Below are 22,068 nucleotides of genomic sequence, written 5' to 3'. Positions count from 1 at the left end.
TTATGGTGGTTAAGAAACTTGTGTGTGTTAGTTTGGCGTATGTATTTTTTCTCCTAACTTATTTAGCACAGTTAAATAGTTCTAGGTAATAAAAGAAGGAGGAAAAATAAGGAGTACATGGAAGGGGGCAGTGCAAAATATTACTGTCTACTTTGCCTTTTAAAAAGGAAGGGAAGTTGCAGAAACAATTATTTTTGTGCTTCTACAAGCCACTAACATTCTTGTATTCCCTTCTTTTTTTCCTTGTGTGTTGGTTGGTTCTGGGATGGATTGTTCCATTGAGGCATTTCCGGAGCTTTCAGTAGAAGAAAGACGCACATCCAACAGAAGTTAGTAAAAATATACTCCAGCAGTTCTATAATTGTAATCATACTGGCACCACAAAACAATCCAAGCTGGCCACCTACATCAGCTGTAATAGAAGGAAACAAACGTATGTCATCCTAAGCATTTGGTTTAGTCTAGCAGGCAAACAAAACCCTGCTGGGTTCAAGTGTTAAATAATTTCGATACACGTAGCCCATCACTTTAAGAAAACAGAATTAATATTCTTAAAAATGTTTATTGGAGAAGACTAATGTGTTTCTTAAAATTCTAAATAAAGGAAGTACAATACAACACATCCTACTGTGAAACAGATGCTTAAAATAATTCCTACTGCTACGCCTTTTAAACCATTTTCCTTCGTCTCCTCCCCGTGTTCTCTGTCTCTGCTCCAAATCCTGTAAACTTCACTAATCTTACAGTCCTGTGTGATATAGCCATAAACTGCTGCCAAACTCAATTCTTACTCTCAGCTGCTGTCAATACTGAGGGTTCTTTAATGGAATGACAGGAGACAGTATCAAAAATGACCATGAGGTAAACATGATCATTACCATTATAATATAAAAGGTATTGCTTTTTGTTTAAAAGTCCACATAGGCTATGATTCAGGAGGGGAAGGAATAAAAAGATAGGCTGGTTTGTATAGGGTTTTATGCTTTTAGATTAATTATTAACCAGCAGTAAATAAATATTAAACATTCACTTACCAAGCAACTCGGATATTGTCAAGGCCTTCTGCTGCTGTGTTATTTTGTAGCTCAGATCATGATATTTAATGTCAATACGGACGAGGTTCTGCCTAATGACAAATACATACATTATTACTTAAGTCAGCCAGGACTGCTGTTCCTTTTTACCAATATTTATCAGCATGGACCATGGAGAGTGATGTTATATTTAAAGAACAATTAGATGAAAGTTACCAAAATGAGTCAGATGACTGAAGAAGAAAAAAAAGTGTCCTAATAACAGCAGTTATAACAGGAGCTTATCAGAGGAAAAAGTAACTCTAGATCTGTACCATGAGATAAACTTATACTCTTTAAGGGTCACAGAGATAAGCTTGAGTGGAAGTATCAAGCATCCTGACCCACGGTGGATACAGTGCTTGGTAGAGTTGTCTACTACTCTTGTTTATGTGCAACTGCATGTTTAATTGTGCTTATTTCAGCAAGCGTGTTTGTGCAGAAAAGCCCTTGTTCTATACTTGGGTGCTTAGTTCTATCCTCTGCTAAAAGCCTTGCTTACCTAATGATATTCTTGCCCGCTGCAATAATGGGAGAGTACGTAAATCTCATTTGGAGCAAGACCTGTGGCTATGGAAAGATTCTGTATAACTCCTACATGGAATATAAACATAATGGTTGTGGAATAGACACAAAAACTGATTGCACACATAATATTGTGACCTTTAAGAATAAAAGTAGTGATTATTCTTCAGAAGTGTGAACAGTTACAGATTTCTGGGTTGACAGTGATAATGAGCTCATTAAGAATATTCACTGAAAATAAAGTATTTGATATACAAAATGATCATTTCTTTCTCTTTAGGTGGTAATTCTAAAATTCCAAGTAGCACTGAGTAACAGAAATAACCTTATTCTCATAGCTTTTATTAATAAAATACTTCCTACCATTGTCATGGAGTTGCTAGCAGAGCTGACCAGCAAATATTTAACTTTTCCCTTCTTACATCTTCAGAAATCATTAGATCTCTGTTTTATAGTTCAGAATGTGTACTTGTTAATAAGTGGACAGGATTCCTATTGGTTAAGGCTTGGTAACAGGGGAATGTTCTTTATTTTCACTTGCTTATTTGAATAATTACTGGGTTACGTATGATGTTTACAGACAATAAAATAATCAACAAAGATAAAATGTCCTCAAAGGATTATTATCTTTTGCATATAACAACAGGTTTAATTTTTGTAATTTTCATTGGGGACGGACTTTTTAATAGGGCCTGTAGTGATAGGATAAGGAGTAATGGCTTTAAGCTAAAAGAGGGTAAATTTGGGATAGTTAGAAGGAAAAAGTTTTTTACACTGAGGGTGGAGAAACACTGGCACAGTCTGCCCAGAGATGTGGTAGATGCTCCATCCCTGGAAACGTTCTAGGTCAGGTTGGATGGGGCTCTGAGCAACCAGATCTAGTTGAAGATGTCCCTGCTGATTGCAGGGGGATTGGACTAGATGACCTTTAAATGTCCCTTCCAACCCAAACTACTCTTCATATGGTTCCTGTTCATGTATAAACATATGCAAACCTTTGCAGACTGATGGCTTCAAGAGTGAGAAAACTAAAGTCACCGAAACAATGAAACACTCACAGTTATTTTGTTAGCCAAATTTTCTACTGTTCTTTATAAACATATTTTTATGTGGATAATATGAGTTCATGTAGCACCTAATACTTATTTCTACTGCTAACGTCTACATCTGTGAGGATCAGGCAATTCAGTCTGTAACACCATATTGAATGCTCAGACAACTAGACTGTGTCTTTCTAGCAAAAAAAAAAAAAGCCCTGGAAATCATCCTATTTTTGGATATATAATGCTTGTCTTTGTAACAAAATCTGACATCAATTTATTATATTGTAACAGTAAGGCACGTATATTCTATTAAAGCATAAACATATAGGATATCTATTCTATGAATTTTGAGGTATGCAGATTATGTCAACCCAGTGCTACTACTGAATGACACAGCTCTATGCATAACAAGTTCTGACACCATGTCCTGAGTAAAATATGTAGTTGATGCTGTTGAGACATGCTTTCATACTAGAAGGTCTTCTTTGGGTATAAACTTACTTTCATTTGCTGTCTAGCATTTTCAGTCACATAGATAGAACTATGCTAGTTCATTCTTCTGCTGCTTCATGAGATTTAATATTGTACCAAAGATTTTCTACCTAACTTTTACAGTGCAAACATCACTAGTGAATTCTACTAACAATAGAAAAGATCATTAAGCTTGTGACACTATTACTTAATAAATCCTAGCTCTTCAGTGCTCATGAAGCTTCCTTTGGGAATGGGTTGAGGGAAATGAGAAACTTTACGTGGCATATATTTAGGTTGTTCATTGACTTCATTGTTGTGAAAGAGTGGAGTTCTGTCTTTTCTATTGGATGGATTGCTTATGTGGATTGTGGATAGATTTGATAACCCTGACCTTTCTTTATTCTTAATTGCTAACGTGATTAAAAAAGCTTTGTTATAAGAGATCAATTATAGGAGGTAATTTAGAACATTACTTTATAATTTTATGATATCCGCAGGTCTTAGACATATCTATGTATATTTTATATATATAAATATGTATAAATCTTAACCAGTTTTGTCTAAGACATTATTCTTATCTCACAGACAACATTATTAATTCCACACATAAGAGTATCTTTTTAAAAGATCGCATTTACATCATACACTCTGTTAGCACACTTAGAAGTAATTGATCATTTCTTTATTAGACAAGGTGTTAAGCAAGATTACCTAATGTATTCTGGGCTTTTCTTCAGTTTTGTAGAAAAGTATTTTATGGCTTTTTCTCCTCCAAAACTTGAATAGGTGACAGTGGTAGGATAATCCGTTTCTTCACATGGGGTAGGACAAGTGGAATTGTGGGTTCCTACTGTACATAATCCTTTTATCTCTATATCATCTGAAATTTCAGGAGAAAGAATTTGCATAATATTTCTTTAAAAAGATCATATCTTTTTAAGACTCTTAAAAACTTACAAAATTGTTTTTAACTGACTTTGATAGAGCTATCGGTTAATTACGCTTAGAAAAATGGATTCTTACCAGCTTTGAAGGAACAAATAAGTATTTGTAACTGGCATTTGGGAAACTGGTGCACAGTAATAAGGGTTGAGATTTTTGGGTCTATTTTTCCAAAGAAATTCAGTACCTATAAGTGTTTCTGCCTTTGTTAGGATTTTATGTGCTTGTTATTTCTCATCCACAGTTAAATGGTAGGACAATAGAAAACTTGATATCCAAAACTAGTCACAGAAGGTGTTCTGTGCTAGTTTTCTGATTATATACATATAATACATAAATATGTAACCCTTGGTCTTGATGCCTTGATGTTTCCCTAGCTCCTTTCAGTGCACAGTAACAGCTCCCAGAGCAATGCCAGTTGTAGTTTACTGTCATCTGATAACCACATAAAAATCTTTGGTAAACCAAGTTCACTTTAGCTTGATCCCTGACTGCCATTTGAAAATTAGGCTTAAGACAGCTAGGAGGATTTAGGGACAGCTTTGTTTCTTCAAATACCAAAGACAGGTCACAAATGTTGGCAGGTCTGGCTGCTCATCAAAGTGGGGAGAAACAGAAAGAAATCATTAGAGAGATCTGGAGAAGTTAGAGAAAATTCATGTAGAAGAAAAATGGTAAGGTATAAATACTTCCTGAAGTGTAAACTATAGCCTCTGAGCCTCTGTGGTACTCCAAGATGAGTATCATAACCTCCTGCTTGTGATCTCTATTTTCCCTGGTGTGGTGGTGGCTGTTGTGTCTGCTCCCTCTGCGTGTGTGCTTCTGGCTCTGGTAAACCACAGGACAGGAGATAGCTCAGCCTGTTAGTTGATGATTTGAGGCACCCTCCAGGGATGCTGGGGTTGTGGATTTCATTCTGGTTAGCTGGCCTTTAGAGTTTCTAAAATAAATGCTCTTACCAATGGTAGTTCCTGCAGGTACTGGATCAGTTTGCCGTCGTTTGAGATTTTGTTATCAGGTGTCTAGCCTCTCCTGCACTGTAAAAGGAGACTTGACTTGTGGTCCTGTACAAGCCAGGATCGTATGTGGTTCACCATGCACAGCACTGTGATGCCAGTTCTTTCTGGAGACCAGCTCTGAATCCTATCCACCCTTGATAGGACTTAGGGGTCATTTTTATTTTTGTTTTGTCACTTCTTTGAAACTTGATCACGGAATATCCATTCAGTAAAATAATATATGTATTTCCACCATGACAGGCTATCGAAGATCATGATTGTAAGAATGTGAACATAGTGGAATCTATTTCAGAATAGCCACAGGTAAAAGAAATACTCGTTGTTCACAGTGGTAGATATTGCCTGAACATTGCACGCATGTAAGCAAAGTAGACATAAACCCCTGCACAGGTGACCCAAAATTTGTTAATCTACTTGATATCTTAATCTTCCTTTCCTTTGAAAAGGGAGACAATACAAGGCAAGTAAAAAGGAGGCTTTCTAAAGTTCATGAGAAGTTACTTCCCAGATTACAAGTTGCGGTATTTTCCAGAAAGTCTGTTGTAGTGACTTACAAATTTTATATCTTTTGTGTGCAGATTATTTGCTTATGGAAATGAATTGTATTTGGAGCACTTTGACAGCATATAATCCATTTTACTTTTGAAAAGATAAAACCTTAAATCCAGTGAATTTTAAATTATATTTTCTATCAGTTAGCAAACCTGTAATTACTGTGCTGTTCACTTTTCTGTCACAATCAAAGAGAGTACAACATTGGAGCTAGAAGGATGATAACATGACGATGGAAAACTGCACGCCAGAGGCTTGATAACTGAAAACAGATTAATTGAACATTCTTCCATTTTGAACCATTTCTGATTACTAATATGAATTCCTTTCTTTTTTTTTTTTAAACTGGCATTTATTTAATGGTCTGTCTGGTCTCTATTTTCAGAATATTAAATGAATTGGAATGTACTCCATTTCAGTACTACTTTCAGTATTTTTTTTAAATTGATAGTTATTGTCTACTATTTGGAATTGGCTTAGAAAATGTGAAGTTATTTACTTACAGATTGCAGGATAAACACAATTGTAAAACTTCAGCAAATCACATTCTGTTCCATTTCCTTAAAAATAAACAGCAAACTTAAGGAACTTCAATTAACAACCTAACCCATAGCTCTATTTTTACTAAATTGAAACTCAGTGACATCAGAGCCTGCTCACCACTTCATGTTTATAATTTTAAAACTGATTTGAGAAAACAATTCAGTTAAGCACAGTGTAGTTACCAACACCAAAAGGGGTACATAGTAAAAAGAGACAACCAACTAAGCTGGGAGGTTTGCTGTTGGAGCAAATGTGTATTAAGTGTACCAACCAGAGCTGCCTTTAAGCTTGTGGCTCGCTCTGTGTTAGCTTGCTAAGGCCAGGAATTGCCATTTTTGCTAGTGGAAATGAAAAAATAAATTAAGTTGATGTGATATATGATTACACTCCAAGTTTCAGCAAAAGTTTTAAACTTCATGTAAGAGTTACTTGGGGACCTGTAGGGTAAGATAGCACCCTGAGTTAGTTGGAAATTTTTCAGATGGCCTCAGTTTCACCCCGATTTATTTCCTTGCATGGAAATAACACCTAGCCTTTTAGCACATAGTTAAAGAAGATGTTGCCCTCCATCTAGTTGTCAGTGGATGAAACACTCACCCTGGCTATGGGAGATTAATTTCCAACCAATCCATTAATTTCCACCTTATTTCCATTTCAGACCCCTTTCTATGAGAGTTTCCAGGAGATTGCCAACCTCCTTTCCAAGAGGTTGTCAAACAAACATGCTGGAGACTACTCAATGGGTCTCTCTTAGTGAAAACATTCTGTCTTGTTTGGGGATATTTAAAAATACATTGAGTCAAGAGCAAGCCTGACAGTGGCCAGACTACTCAATGGGTCTCTCTTAGTGAAAATATTCTATCTTGTTTGGGGATATTTAAAAATACGTTGAGTCAGAAAGTGCAAGCCTAACAGTGGCTTTCTGGCCCACAAATTGTGAAAAAAGAACTGAGAGCACAAATCTTTGGGTTCCAGCTCTTATTTCAGAGAGGTGACAGTGTTATCATTACTTTTAATACTGAAAAGGTGGGAGGGATGAGAGTGGTCAGGGCTTAGAGTTACTGTTTTACATTTCTAGTATGGCTAAGATGCCTGGATTCTCAAGGACAGTATTACAGCATACACCTGTACTTGGCATTTCAGGCTCATTAGACGGCACCACGCAGCCTTTCGGCTTTTGCAGAGCCCTCTTCTGGTGCCAAACTCTTTCCACAGTTCATGTAGGGGACCTCAGTTTTGTTCCTCAGGCAATCAGTATTGCTGTGGCTGGTAAACACCTGTAAAGTAGGTTTTCTGCAGTACATGTGAAAATCTATGACTTCTTATGGATTTAGTTCCAGCTCTTTAGGACATCAGATTGAAGACTGCAGACTTGTCTTACAGCCCTAAGGCATAATCTTTTCTTTCAAGATTTTTGATCTGTATTCTGAGAATAGCTATTAACCAGATGTTAGGTGTAGAGCTGACCAAATATCTTGCTGCTTTTTTTTTTCTCTGAATTAAAAAAAAAACAAACCACAAAACAACAAAGGCCAAACTAATGTATATACTTTTAATTAATCCCAGCTGTAGACTTCCCTCTCCCATCCCAGTATATGCCCCATCTCCTTTACTGTTCAATAACATTCTAGCAAGATTATCCTTAGAGTGTATGGAATGATGACATTCCTGAGAAATACCTGGAAGAATGAACGGCAAACAGCCACACCAGTCCTGTATGTACCGAGCTTTGCATTCCTGCAAACATCCATTAGTGCTATAAATCTTTTGGTATTGAAGCTTTATATCAGGCTTGCACTCTCCCCATGGGTATTCTTGGATAATTGACTGTAGGGTAAAAATAACAGAAGATACTTTTTTTTTTTCTATTTTAGATTTAGACATTATTTTCTCACATTTTAAAGTTACAAAGGAAGTCTGTCGAAGATGTAAGCAGTAACATTGTGACTTGATTGGATGCAACTACAGTGTGTGCTTTTGGGATTATAAAATAATCTACTCTACTTTACAGCAAAAGTAGGACCTGATAGACAGCCTAGTGCAGAAGGTTAGTCCACTCCACTGCGATTCCACTAGGAATCTGAGACAACATTTCTAGTAAACAGAATGTGGTGATGGAAAACTGCTGTGATGTCCTTGTATCATTGTATGTCTTGCAGTGAGACTGCAAGATGTTTGAAAAGAAAGGTTGACTTGAGTAAAAACAGATTATGAAGACCAATGATATAGCTCTCCCCACCCCATCCCCCCCAAAAAAGTAACATTGTTTATATTGTTTCTGTCTGGAGGAAATGTTATTTTTAGGAGTCATTTTGGCCTGAAAATTAATATCACTTCCAAAATGCCTAATTCTTTATCGCAGTTCAGAAGAGCATTAGAGACAGTAAAAAGCAATATTTCCACTTGATCAACAAAGTCCTTACCTTCAGCTGGCGAATTGCGACCTGTGCGTGCATGCCGACTGGTGTTAATAAACCTAAACCATCAAAGCGTGGAAGCACTTTGGGTGAATGGATAACAAAAGTTATACCAGCATCAGTGAAACCAAGAGCAGGCTCATCAGTAAATTTTTCCTGATATAAAAAGAGTAATTTAAATTAGTTTTGCCTTTGCTTACCCTTTGAAGCTTTATCTATGTTTAAAATAGTATTATGGTTTTTATTTGATCTTGTATCTCTAGTTATGTTTTTGGCAATTTACACAAAAGCGTAGAAGCAAACTGACTTGAATTTACTTTGTTGATTACCTCTGTGATCCAGTTACTATAAACTGTCAGGTTTTCTATTCCTTCTGTCATCTCCCAATTTCAAAAGCAAGAAGGCATAGAAGAACCTTTACTCATAAATTGGATATTCCTTCCTTTTACTCGAAACTACCCATCACACTTCAGCAAACTTTCCATTACTCTCTCCAGAACCTGTCACTCCTGTCTCGTAATTCCTAGAGAACAGAAGTGCATGTCTAAGGCATTTATCACTCTAGATTTTAGTTTTCTTCCCTGATCTCACAAGGTCACATTCCTTGAGTTTTCTGGGGTTTGTTGGTCAAAGACAATATTCTAATAAGGTCAGGGACTATTTACAGCGCAAAGACCAGATCTTAGCTGGCACTGAGCGCTTACAGCTGCTGTAACTAAAATTCAGTACTACTTAGAAATTGGCACCATACAACCTTCCCTACTGTGCCTTTTATTAAAATTAAATTAATTTATTCTGAAGCACCGTTATAAAATTATATTACTGCTCTGATGATGTGTTTCAATTGTAGGTAAACTGTGTATATATACACTGACTTACAACTTTTAGAAACATTTATTTGGGTCAGAGTCAATAATCCTGAATTTTAAAATCTGTTTTGCATTTTTCCTTAAAGATACCCTCCCACTCACAGATAGTCTTGATAGAGATTTTGTGCATGAAATTCTGAACATCTGTGTAAAACCAACCAGACAAAAAAAACCTGCAAACAAAACACCTCAGCTCATCTCTAAGTTATTACATGATTTGTTTTTTATAATCATTAGGATACCTGTACCTGTTGGACATCAAAAAGTAAATGTAAGCCTCTTCCAGACAAACTCACTCTTCTTGCTGGAAGATCATTGTGATTAAAAGTAAAGCAGTTTCCATATTCAGTGAAAACATGTTCAAAATCCTTCAATAAAGGAAAACAGGGAAGAAAGATCACTTGACGTTTCATTAGTGAGTCACGGTGTAAGAGATGCACTACTGTTCTGGTTTGTATTTTTCTGCAAAGGCAGGGCTAAATATTACAATAAGAAAAGTTGTAATTGATAGAAGTATTCAAAAGGATTTCATCCGTTTCTATAGAAAAGTTTATTGGAGAAATTCCACATTGTTTATTAATACCCATGAGCTTCTTAGAATCATTGACTGAGGTCTTGTTGTTTTTCTATACCTGTTGCATTCCATAGAAATTATATATTCAAAACCACCTGGTTTGATTTTTCCAGTAGATGTTTAGTGAAGGCTGTTTGAAAACTAAATATTGTATTACGTATGAAAGTACAATATTTGCATTTTTCCCCCCACATTTAACTGAAAACACTTGCTAATATGAGTAGTTTTAGTTTTGCTTTAGTTTTAGTTATTAGCACTAGTGTCTTTCAGTTAAGAGAACTCTCCAGTGCATAATTTTTGAAGCTACAGCATATCTAAAAGATTAATCTGAAAGAATATAGGAACTGACTTTTCTGCCCATGTTTTCTATTTAAGTTGGGAGTTGCTCTATAGAGGAATTAACATATGTCCCAAGAGAATTGGACAACCATATTATTCTGCTGTTGTCTTAAATTTCCAAAGAAGGGCTATTTTAATCCCATTATTTAAAATTCCTGTGGACTCTGAATACAGCTATCCTGTCTGACTATATTCTTGCCTCAAGAACAAAACTATGCAATCATGCAAAAAACTCCATTCAAACTGACCTTCGTTATAGGCCGTTTATGGAAAAGGTTGTTAGATACAGCCTGGAGGTACGACAGCTCTCAAAGGCTGCTGTCTGTGCAGAAGTGGCACTAGGCAAAGAGCAATTTAGGCTGAAATCCCATTTTACAGCTCAGAGAGTCCAGCAGGCTATCTCTGCAGCCAGTGGGAGAATTGGGGTCCTCAAGGTGATTTAGGGCAGGACTTTTTTTTTCTCCATTGGCTGACTGTAAATGGAAAACCGGGGGAGTAGCTGGCAAAACTAGATGTCCCAAATTGAATGGTAAGAACACATTCCCCTTCTCCTCCATGCTACTGTATTAGTAAAATAAACATATTTACCTGTGGGTAACATGGCTTTCCAAAAAATTCACATTCTAGCAATGTGCTGCTGTTCAGATAAAACCCATTTTTCCTTGTAAAGTCTTTGATGCTGAAGTTCTGGTTTCCATGAAGGAAATCATTTAGCTCTTGAGAATATTTATCTTCCATAGCAATTTTTTGGAGCACTCCAGACACAATGTTCCAAATTATAAAAATGATTCTGAGGTTGTTTACTGCGTGAGCTTGAAACCTGTCAGTGGGAAGGAGAAAGAAATGCTTGGAGTTCTGCAGTTATAGGACTGATGCCAAGGCTGCTCTTGCCAAATCTGTGGCACAATTTGCTGTCTGCTCACAAACTGTAAGTGATTCTTGTTCACCACATTGCATGTCAATCTCTACAACCTGAATAAACTATATACTCTCAATTTCTAGGAAAGTATTTTCTGTACCTGAAAAAAGAAAATGGACACCTTTCCAGGGTTAGTCTGGTCAGTTGTATTAGAAACATTTTTATTTTGCATGGCTGTTTATAAGGAAAAAACCAAACCCAACAACAACAAAGCGAGCAGATTAGCCATCTGCAACAGCCAACAGCCAGATTTGTAGAACTGATGACAAGCTGAACAATTGCATTTACGTGTGGGAGACTAACTGGCAGGAGCTGTTCCTTTCAAAAAATGCTGTCTTCCATCATTTAGAAAATTGATTTCTAAATGTATTTGCAGTAATCTCATGCACCTGCTTTATTAAGGCACTGCACTCCAGAGCAGAGACAGCCTGCCTTCTGATGAGCCCTGTGGCTGGTGACACAGTGGTATAAACTAAGGGTGATACATATTCCTACAATCCACTTGAAAATCTCAAACATGTTGGTGCTGGACACGCTTTCCTATATGTACAGCATTGAAGTCCTTGAAGTAAAGGTAAGGGTTCATAGAACATTTGTAAGTTCGAAAAGATAATAAAACCAAATTAAACTTGGTTTAATTTGCAATTAAATTAAAAGCAATACCATGTTCTTTAGAATTGACATTTTATGTAACACTAATTTTAAAAGCATATCTGTGTAATAGATCTTAATGACCAAACTTAAGGAAGATTGGTAGGAGCAACTCTTCACAACTGAATTTGAATCAGAAAATAAAGACAATGGTAGATCTGTGCCTCTTTGTCCTGCCAGCAAAAAAAACCTGGTTACCAGAAACAAGAGGAAAAGATAAACACAGCATGAAAAACAGATGGATGTGGCAGCGAACTGCCATTTAGGCAGATGACTGCCATGCTCAGTAGCTGACTACTTAGTCACAAAGTGCTACCACTAGTTACAAGGAGTGAGAGGTTTTTATAACACACGGCCCACTGTAGTCAAGAGGGACTTCTGTCTGCAGTGGGTGTCACACAGGATGACCCAGGATGGCTTTATGCAGGCCAAAGGGAATAGGCATAGTGAGGCAGAACAGCTCCAGATGTTTGAGACTTGCACTTCTGCCTGATTCTGCCAGCAAAAGGTAGAAGATAAGAAAGCTTAAAATTCTTGAGGAAAAAATAAAATCATAGAATTCCCTTGGTTGGAAGGGACCTTTCAGATCATCTAGTCCAACAATCAGCTGACAAAAACCATCACTAAACTGTATCTCCAAGCACTATGTCTACCCCTCTTTTAAATACTGCCGAGGATGGGGACTCAACCACTTCCCTGGGCAGCCTGTTCCAATGGTCAATAACCCTTTCAGTGTAAAAGCTTCTCCTTATATCTGGTCTAAACTTTGAGGCCATTTCCTCTTGTTCTATTGCCTGTTACTTGGGAAAAGACACCAACCCCTACACCCTCCTTTCAGGCAGTTATAGAGATCAATAAGGTCTCCCCGCAGCCTCCTTTTCTCCAAGCTAAACAATCCCAGCTCCCTCAACTGCTCCTCATAAGACTTGTTCACCAGACCCCTCACCATCTTCTTTGCCCTTCTCTGGACATCCTCCACTGCCTCAATACCTCTTTTGTGGTGAGGGGCCCAAAACTGGACTCAGTATTTGAGGTGAGGCCTCACCAGTGCCGAGTACAGAGGGACAATCACTTCCTAGTCCTACTCACCACAGTGGTAGACCTACTGATACAGGCAAGGATGCTGTTGACCTTCTTGGCCACCTGGGAACACTGCTGGCTAAACTTTCCGTATTTCTAAAACTGTTCCTAAATTTCATATTTACTCTAAAAATCAGGCCATAGGTTTATGACATTATTTTCAAAGTGGATACATCCGAATCTTAGCCATTATCTTCAAATGTAGAAATCTGTAGTGAAGTTCCTGCTTAGATACATGACTGACAAAGAAACCAGTTGCTTCCCTCCTGACATCAGCTAGATCTGTAAAGGCTGAGCACCTCTGAAAAAGTGTCTGCTTTGCCTAAATTTCTAGATTCGTATGAGGTTTCTATTTGAATCTATTTTCAAATCTTGTCTTTTATTTTTGACTTGGATGTGACTGATGACTGCCCCTTAGTTACACTGTAGAAGCAGTACTCTTACATAAAACAGCACCAGAGATATTTTTTTCTACTCCAACTTACATTTTGAAACTTAAAAATCTGTGGTGCAATCGTTTGTTTGAAGGAGGCAGAAGATTAAAAAACAACCTCTCTTCCATGATTCTCCTGTTTTCTTCTTCATTTAAATCTCGTCTGGCAGTGTGAAAGACACGTCCCTCAGAACTATATTTTCCTTGTTTTATGTGATTAATTTTTATTTTTTTTTCCAAACAAGTTGTGGATCTGAATGCTCTATGTTATGCAGACAAAGAGGCGTTGTGTCTCAAGGGTGAGCAACAAACATAACTTCTGAATGCTCTATGTTATGCAGACAAAGAGGAGTTGTGTCTCAAGGGTGAGCAACAAATATAACTTACCTGTTCAGGTTGCAAAAAGTCACAGCAGGGAATTTGACGTTTTCCACGTACTGCACTACCACTGTAGTTGTGGTTGGCCAACTGAAGTAGTAGATGAAGCGACTGCAGATTTGCCAAATAACAATGGCAAGACAGCCTGCCACTACTAAGAGCCACAGCGCTTTGCGAGTCTTGCTCCGCGTTTGGACAATATTATGCACTCCATGAAACGAAGTGGATGAGGCAAACTCCTGATGATACTTCCTTCTGTCTTCCAAATGTGGCAGCAGTTTCTGTATTAAGTACAATCGTATCTTTTCCAGTATTCCTTAATAGTGAACAAAGTGAAAACACTTTAGTTTTAAATTAGCATTTAAATGGCACTTAAGAAAGGAAACCATGTAATTATGATACCGGAAAGCAATTGTAAGATTTATCTTTAATTGAAAATTCCCTGTTTAAGTAGTGAACTTGCTTCTGAGGATAGTCTGGAGCACTGGAAGAGTTGTGTGCGCAAAGATTAGCTCATTGCTGCTGGAGAACAGACTATATCTGGCAACATTTTAGGGACACAAATTTTTAAGCACATTAATATAAAAGAATCATTCTACTTCTATGGAAAAGATTGGGTTTTGACATATCTCAGATCTAAAATACCAGGTTGCTGTGAACCTACTGTAAAAAGCTAAGCATCTCATTCTTACAGTAACAACCCATTTAAATGCCTGGTCCTTCATACTTGCTCTGAGAAATGTGGTGAAAAGAGATATGGAATGATATGAAAGGGGATTTCATTCTTTCATCTTAAAAAGTTTCTGTATAAAACTTGAAAGGTTACAGGTTTAAAAGGAAATCTACTCTCTGTTCTTTAGGTTTGTACTAGCCTGATTCTATAAATTTGAAACAGGAATGTTCTTAGTTTTCATTTTCCCCATGATTTCTACAAACTGATGTTAGAAAAAAAAAAGTCAAAATTTTAAATGCTAAAGTTAAGAGCTATAATAGTAATGAATATAATCAATACCTGGAAATATAGTTATTTTCTTCTGCTTTTTGCTGAACGATCTTTTGAGCATGGATTTGAACAGAATGTTCTCTCTCAAAACATCCAGATGAGGGGAAATTAATAAGACCTTTTCTGTATCTAGTCATAAATGGACCAGTCTCTTTACAAGGTGCTTCATTTACAGATTGTTATCTGCTACTTTATTCTGTCATTAAGGAAGTCCATAAGAACAATAGATCAAAGAAAGTTTGTGAGACAACAATAATTAGGATCTGAAAATACACTATTTAGATCAGTGTTTAACAGCAATTAAATGCTTCCCTAATTCCATTTTTAACCAAAAAAAAAAAGTAGATTTAATAGTGTGTGATATGCTGTAGGAAGAGAATATACTGATTTATATGAGGCTGTTACTGTTGGGCAGAGGAACAAAGGGATGTAAGAGTTATCTGCCAAAGCTATCGTGACCACATCAGCACTCTGGGAAGTTGCTTTGGTCCCTGCACAGTCTCTGAACTGTGATAATGAAATCCCAGATGGTGCTAGATTTCAAAATGTTTCTGAAAGGAAAGAATTTTCTTCATGTTGTTCTTTAAAGATCTATGTGAGAACTTTGATCAATACTGGTATAATTTACTGTGACCCCTTTTTATCATCAAACATGTTTCTGCTGGAAAACTTCAAAAGTTTATCTCCTAGCTTTAGTGACTATTGGATCCCTTTGCAAAGCTGTTGAACCCCGTATGGTTCTGTACATTGCAATGGAATGGAGTGGGTATCTGGTTTTGCTGCATTTGAGATAGGAGCCATTCATAGGCTGCTCTCTCACCAGAGCATGTGCAGTGAGACAAGGATTTTGTGTGTTCCCTGAATAACAGCAGAACAAAGTATGTTCCTGGCTTGTGTCTGCACCTGCTGCCCATAGACTCCAACAAAAGACCACAAGCAGGTCCTTTTCTCCAGGGAATTCGCTGTGTGCGTTTATTCCTACTATACACACTGTGCTAGGTAAGAGAATGATAGCATATCCCCACATAAAAGCCTATTGCCATCAAAAAACCCTAATTAGCTTAATCAGCAGAAGTTTAGCTTAGAATCTATGCAAATATGTAGCTAAACTGTATTTCAGCTCTTTTGCATAGCTACCACAGTAAGTAGTACATGATCTTTCATCTCATTGTGAAAGTTTTGCTGTTAATACATAAGATTATCTAATATAATACTGCTCTTTTCACTACTGTTGTTCACCAGAGGAATTAACACTACTAGATGAGCATCTTCAAGAATCCTTATCCTACTTTTAGATTTCATTAGGTGATCTAATTAAAAAAGAAATAAATAAATTGTTAAATACATAGGGTCAAGTGTGAAATTTCTAATATGAAATTTCTCACATGGTAGATTGGAAAATAATATGAAATAGTATGAAAAGTGAGGACTAGCCATTTATTACTAGCCAAATAATGTCAGTGAGTGTGAGATAATAAATTATTAACCCTTTATCCTGTGCTCTGTAAAACTTAGGCTTTGCATATCTGGGCTAAGGTTGTATAACCAACATAGCTGAATCAGCTGGGAGTGAGTTAAGAGTATCCAAGCTGCTTCTAGACAGACAGTAAGGTCTTGCAAGACCTTAGACAGACATTAGGCCTTGAACATATGAGACAATAACATCTTGAAAGGGCTATGCTCTTTTAGTAGCAACACAAAGTAATAAAAATATTTTTGTCAAAGATGTAAATAAAAGCAATATACAAGATCCAATGAGTAATGGATGGAAAAGTAAAAAGCAAGGAGGTAACTAAATTAGAGAATCCAGGTCCAGGAGCAAACCACATGTTTGGAGCCAAATATAGAACATTCAGCTAAGAGCTGCTAAGGTAGCTCATATGTTCAGGATGGGCTGCAGGTGCTTTGCCTCAGGAAACACTAATTACTGGAGAAGAACACAGAACCATCATGGTTAGTCAGATAAACCTGATTTTTTTAGTCAATGTTGTTAAAGAAGGAATTAATTCCCTCCATGGGAATACATGGCCAGGGACATACTCTTATATAAAAACCTAAGAAATTCACAGTATCTTTAATGTTTACATTGTAAGCCAAATTTAAATGTTTTGGGTTTTTTTAAAGCTTTACTCAGCAGGTAATTGATCACAATCTATAACTACCTGTACAGGAAACTGATAGGTAATAATAATAGGCTCTTTGATCAAGTGAAGGAAAAGATGGTAACAAGACCTAGAAGGAAGAATTAGAAGCTAAGTTCTTGCATAGTAGAAATACAGTACAACATTCCTAATGTTTAATTGTGACTGAATTTTCATTAACGAACATATTAAAAAATAATGGCTCTTTGAAAGGAAGCTCAGCTTTAGCCAGAGCTCTTAACTGAAAGGAGGTATTTTAAGGAGGTTATATGTGGCCCCTGCGCAAGGATTAATTAGTCTAGATAGATTTGTGATTACCTTTTTGCCTAAATCTAAAAATCATTAAAGTATGGTATCATTCAGAGAAGTAATTGCCTAGTTAAAACTATGTTAGCTTTATTCTAAATGCATAAAGGACCAATAGCTAAAGCTTCTCCACATTTTCAAAGTGTAAGATTTTTTTTTCCTACAAGCTTTTATCATCTCTCCCTTCTTCATTGTATCTTGAAAATGCACACTGCTGCTATTTTTGGACAAGGTTACAAGAGAAAGGAGACAAATTTTCTCATTTTGCCTCTCAATCCAGAAAAAAACCTACCAAAATGTAATTAAAACTCTTGGTAAAGCGCTTTAATATGTCTAGTCACATACCTTTGGCATCCGATCGAATGAATCTTCCAAGCTGGTCCATGAGGCTGTGCTTTTTTCAGTAGGGAAGGAATGGATAAGTAAGCTGCCTTATCACTGGGATCATTGCTAGGTAAATGGCTTTTATAGAAAACTAAATGGGAGGTGATACTTGATGACACATAACACTGGGCAATTACCTGCCAAGGTTGCTATGTTTTGCCTTTAAATAACATGGTCTGCAAAGTAGAAGAGAAGATTAGTTTTATGACAGGATCAGGTGTACATATTCATATATATTTCAACTATAATAGCAAAAGTGCGGGTTTGACTTGTGTGTTTCATCATCTTAAAAATTACTCTCTTTCATAATTTTCCCTTTTATTTTAGAAAGACCAGTCATCCTTGCTGCTCAGAACTGAAAAGTTTCTCTTTAAGTACATAAGGAGCCCATGCTCTGGAGGGCAATAACTGTCTGCCACTAGGTTCCCACCAGCAGCAGGATGCAGTTCACCCACACTTTGAATAGCTGTCTTCATAACCAGATTTCATGTTTTTGTGGGCTTTAGCAAAAATGAGCTGTTATTCCTGGGAATTAACCCTGTGAGCGAGGATGAAATTGCATGCAGAGTCAATCATTCCACTAACTCCTTCTGAAAAAGGACAGAAACTGTTTTTGTGTTAGATGCGTGGTGTGATCTTATTTGAAATTTGCTTTAGGAAAGAACTGAGCAGCTAATAAAAGGCAATAGAAAATACTAGGAAATTCAGACCTGGGGCAGGCTTGGTTCACGCTGTAGGAAATAAATAAAAAAGCCAAAGCCTTCACATTCCCTCTCTGGTTCTGCAGCGGATGGGAATGGCTGCTGCTTCTTTCATTCGCTCTCTTAGTAATGGTCCAGTTGACTGCTCACGCTGTTCTTGGGTTACCAGGTGTATTGGCTTGGCCCCACAGTGCCTCATTGTCTAGCTGTTTGCCGACTGCCTTCTGGCCGTGTTGCTCAAGGTGGGATCTGCAAGGTAAAGCACTGAACTCCATTTAGCCATTCCCACGTTGCAGGCAGAAGATTTCTGTAGTCTGCTTCTTGGAAATCTCTGCTTCGTCTGTCACTTTTGCCTCCCAGATGAGGCTCTCTGCCAGGGCAAGCTTTGCACAGCTCTTGCCTTCACTCAAGCAGCGAAGCGCTTAACAGTAAACTCGTTTCCAACATCTGTATGTAACTCAGCCATACCTAATGCACTGCCAAGCAGTTATTTGCAGATCCGTTGAGTCCTATTTACGCAAAACACTCTAATTCACGGTACCCAGACAACGCCTCTTGTTTGAGTTGTTTGAGTTCTTTAAGAGAATTATGTTGGTCTTTTATACTGCTATGTGCATAAGATTAAGAAGTACAAACTGTAAGTTGCTCTCTACACATCAAATATAATTCATCTTACTGTTTGGTTTTTTGTTGTTTGTTTTTTTTTTTAATTCTATGAGTTGGTGGCTCACAAAGAGTCTTTATGCTTATGTAATACTTTAGACAAACACAGCTTGTGTTCTCTCATTGTGCTTTAGAAAATAAATTAATTTATAAAATTTTCTTTCTTGATTGTTTTACATTAATTCTTAAGCTGACACTAGGGGGCGAAGACCAACTATCTTCTATTAATTTTTCCCAAATACCTTACACAAATAACTTTCTGATTATAAATTGGTCACGGGGAGCTTGGTTTAACCACTCCTTACAGTGTGTATCTGGTTTTCTAAACAGCACATTCCCTAATACTTAATGCAGTATAGTTTAGGAAAACCAAGCGATGACAGAGGTGGTCCCCATTTTTTATACTCATGCATATTGTAAATTTTGTACTCGAAATGTTATTTAAAATCAGTCTTCAGTGCTGTTCAATTTTTGTCTTTCAGTGCTAAAGTAAAAAAAATCATGCTGCAGCCAGCATAACTACATAGCTATTTGCTGAGACAAATAGCTAATGTGTTTCTGATAAAGTTATTTCCTTATAGCCTAGTTGCAGCAGAATGTCTTGTAGAAATTCTTACAAGCCTCTGAGAGAAAATACATGTGTACACACAGAAACAGAGAGATATACATTTGGTGCATATCTAGCTTTCATTGGACAATTCTTTCGCCCAGAAATTGCTGAAGTGTTTAATTGTTTGAGGTTCTTTCTGCAAGTGCTTTATAGATATTAATGCTTCTTATAATGTTTTGCCTAGTGCTCTTTTTTCAGTAGAACCATTTCAAACATTATCTCCTTTTAAGATAAAACAAGTAATACATTTGCAAATATAGACAACTGCAAATACTTATACTCCATTCACACAAAAATATTAGTAACAAAGGAAAAATGGAGCAGGAACAAAAGGAAGTGACCACCACCTGGACTGTAACAGTGCATTGTCATTGCCATTTCATGACAAATGCTAGGATATATGGAAAATGTATGTAATTAATTGTAAATGCAAGCATGTCTTGCTCTTTCTTTCAAAGCGAGTATGCCAGTGGATTCAGCAATAGAGGGGGACTGCAGAAAAAGGGGCTCTGAGGACTCATTTGGCCTGTCTCTTGGCATCAAGGCAGAATCAAGTGTGCCTGGAGAAATTACAAGCTCTCATTAAGGTTTTCTAGTGCTCTACAGATACTAGAAATGTCTTTGTTTTTTGTTTTCTTATGTCTGTCTTATCTTGCCATAGTTTAAAGTGGTTACTCCTTTTCCTGTCCCTCTGTATATGGAAATGTATTTATTGTTCTGCCCTCTGAAGCAAAAGTATTTATCGTTTTTCCCCACAGTCTTCTGTTAGTTACACAGGTCAAGTATAATTCTTCTCATCTCTCTTAATGGGCTATATTTTTTACACCAAATACTTGTTGTTCTTGCCATTCTCTTTTGAGCTCTTTCCAAGTGGTCTTCATCTTTCTTGAAGAGTGGTCCCCAGGACACAATACAAGACAAATCCTTTCTGATGCTGGAAGGAGAGGAGGTTTTCCATTGCATGTAGAAAATTTCCAGTTGAAAATTTGCTCTTTTCAGTTTTGCCTTTTGTTGCTTAACATGTTATTTTCTAATTACTGAAATATCCAGATAATTTCTAATGAATTTTGTATTTGCTAGTTTGGTTATCACAGCTGAAGTTCAAAGAACTACCCTTTGCATCACTGAAGCTGCACATAATTTACTTCAGTGCATTAAGGTAATTTTGAATTCTAGCCTCCATCTGCCAGTATGCTATTATACCTTCCAGGCTGTTTTTGTTTGTCAATTTAAGACGAGTGCAACCTATTCCGTCATCCAAGCCATTAATGATAATATTGAATAGCATCAGATTAGCAAATTGTTATCAGCATGTGTCCTGAACCAGCCTTTCACACTTGGTAGCCAGCTGTGCCAGGGGTTAAACAGCAGCACGAATTGAGCCATGTGGAGGCACAGGAGTAGCTTCTGGCCCCAGACTTTGATTTTGCTGTAGCTGACTGGTAATCAGGGTCCAGATGTTTAGGAGAAGAAAACCAACAGCCTTCCTGTACTAAAGAATTGCACCTTACAACGTGTGGCTGCACGGCATTAAAAGAGGATAGGTTGGCTTTGAGATAACTCTGTGGCACGTAGTCAAGATTTGTTGTTTTTCCTGAGTTTATAGTTTTGGCTGATATTGATACAAGGATTTTTGGCAAAAACAGTGAAAGAACATTTTCTCCATAGTTGGGAAATAATTATCAGTCAGGACGAGGACGACAAATTGTCCATCTGGGACAATTCAGAGAGCAGGTTTCTTCACTGTCGGAGTACAGCTCGCAGACAACCAGTGAAAGCACAATCAGCACAAGTGCTGTGCAGCTGGAAAATACTGGTGTAGGAGGAACTGGTGGTAATCTAAGAAGAGTTCCTTTTTAAGCATGTCTTGGAGCATGAGATTTGGTACCAGCATTAACAGTGTCCGATACCATCCAATGTGAAAGATATTCTGCTGCATTCTGCTGAGCCACAAATGATAGGCAGCAGGGGAGGGATTGTGCTGGTACGCAGGAAACGTAAATGGGAGTTAAAGGTATGCTGAAAAGTGACAACGCAGTTCTTTGTGTTTAAGAAGTAGAACAAATACAATATTAAAAAAAAAAAAATAAAATCCTTGCAGCACTATCTCTTCTCTTTGTTTGTAGTTTGCAAGACCTTGAGCTCTGTTCCTCCCCCAGATACAAATATCTGATTGGATTATTAATATTGCATCAAGCTTAAACTTGTTTGTTTTAGCCTTGAGTCACTAAATTTTATTTTCCTTAAAGCAGACTGTTAATTTCAAATGCTACTTAAGTAGCAATTCCAGTTTTGAAAATAACAAAACACTCATTTGAGCAGATGACATGTTTTGGAGCCAAAATTATCTTTTTCTCTTTACCTTCCTTTTATGTGTATTGATTCTTCTCTGTCTCTTGTTATACCATTAAATTGACTGGGGAAGTGAT

At 37.1% G+C, this 22,068-nt stretch overlaps 1 protein-coding gene across 1 annotated transcript; it reads right to left on the bottom strand.

Annotated features, from left to right (window-relative positions):
* Positions 1-212: 212 nt before the first annotated feature.
* Positions 213-17,666, bottom strand: ASIC5 (acid sensing ion channel family member 5). The gene is made up of 10 exons (XM_014944891.1): positions 17,627-17,666; positions 13,841-14,147; positions 10,959-11,190; positions 9,706-9,825; positions 8,595-8,744; positions 7,851-7,998; positions 6,132-6,188; positions 3,827-3,995; positions 1,035-1,126; positions 213-412 (listed from the first exon to the last, which is right to left on the bottom strand). Exons 1-10 carry the CDS (start codon positions 17,664-17,666, stop codon positions 213-215), a joined length of 1,515 nt encoding a protein of 504 aa, XP_014800377.1.
* Positions 17,667-22,068: the final 4,402 nt, after the last annotated feature.

The sequence above is a fragment of the Calidris pugnax genome, unplaced genomic scaffold, assembly GCF_001431845.1.
Source record: "Calidris pugnax isolate Ruff unplaced genomic scaffold, ASM143184v1 scaffold15, whole genome shotgun sequence".
Lineage (NCBI taxonomy): Eukaryota > Metazoa > Chordata > Aves > Charadriiformes > Scolopacidae > Calidris > Calidris pugnax.
Note: the sequence above shows the minus strand (reverse complement) of the source record. Positions and strands in the feature narration are given on the sequence as shown.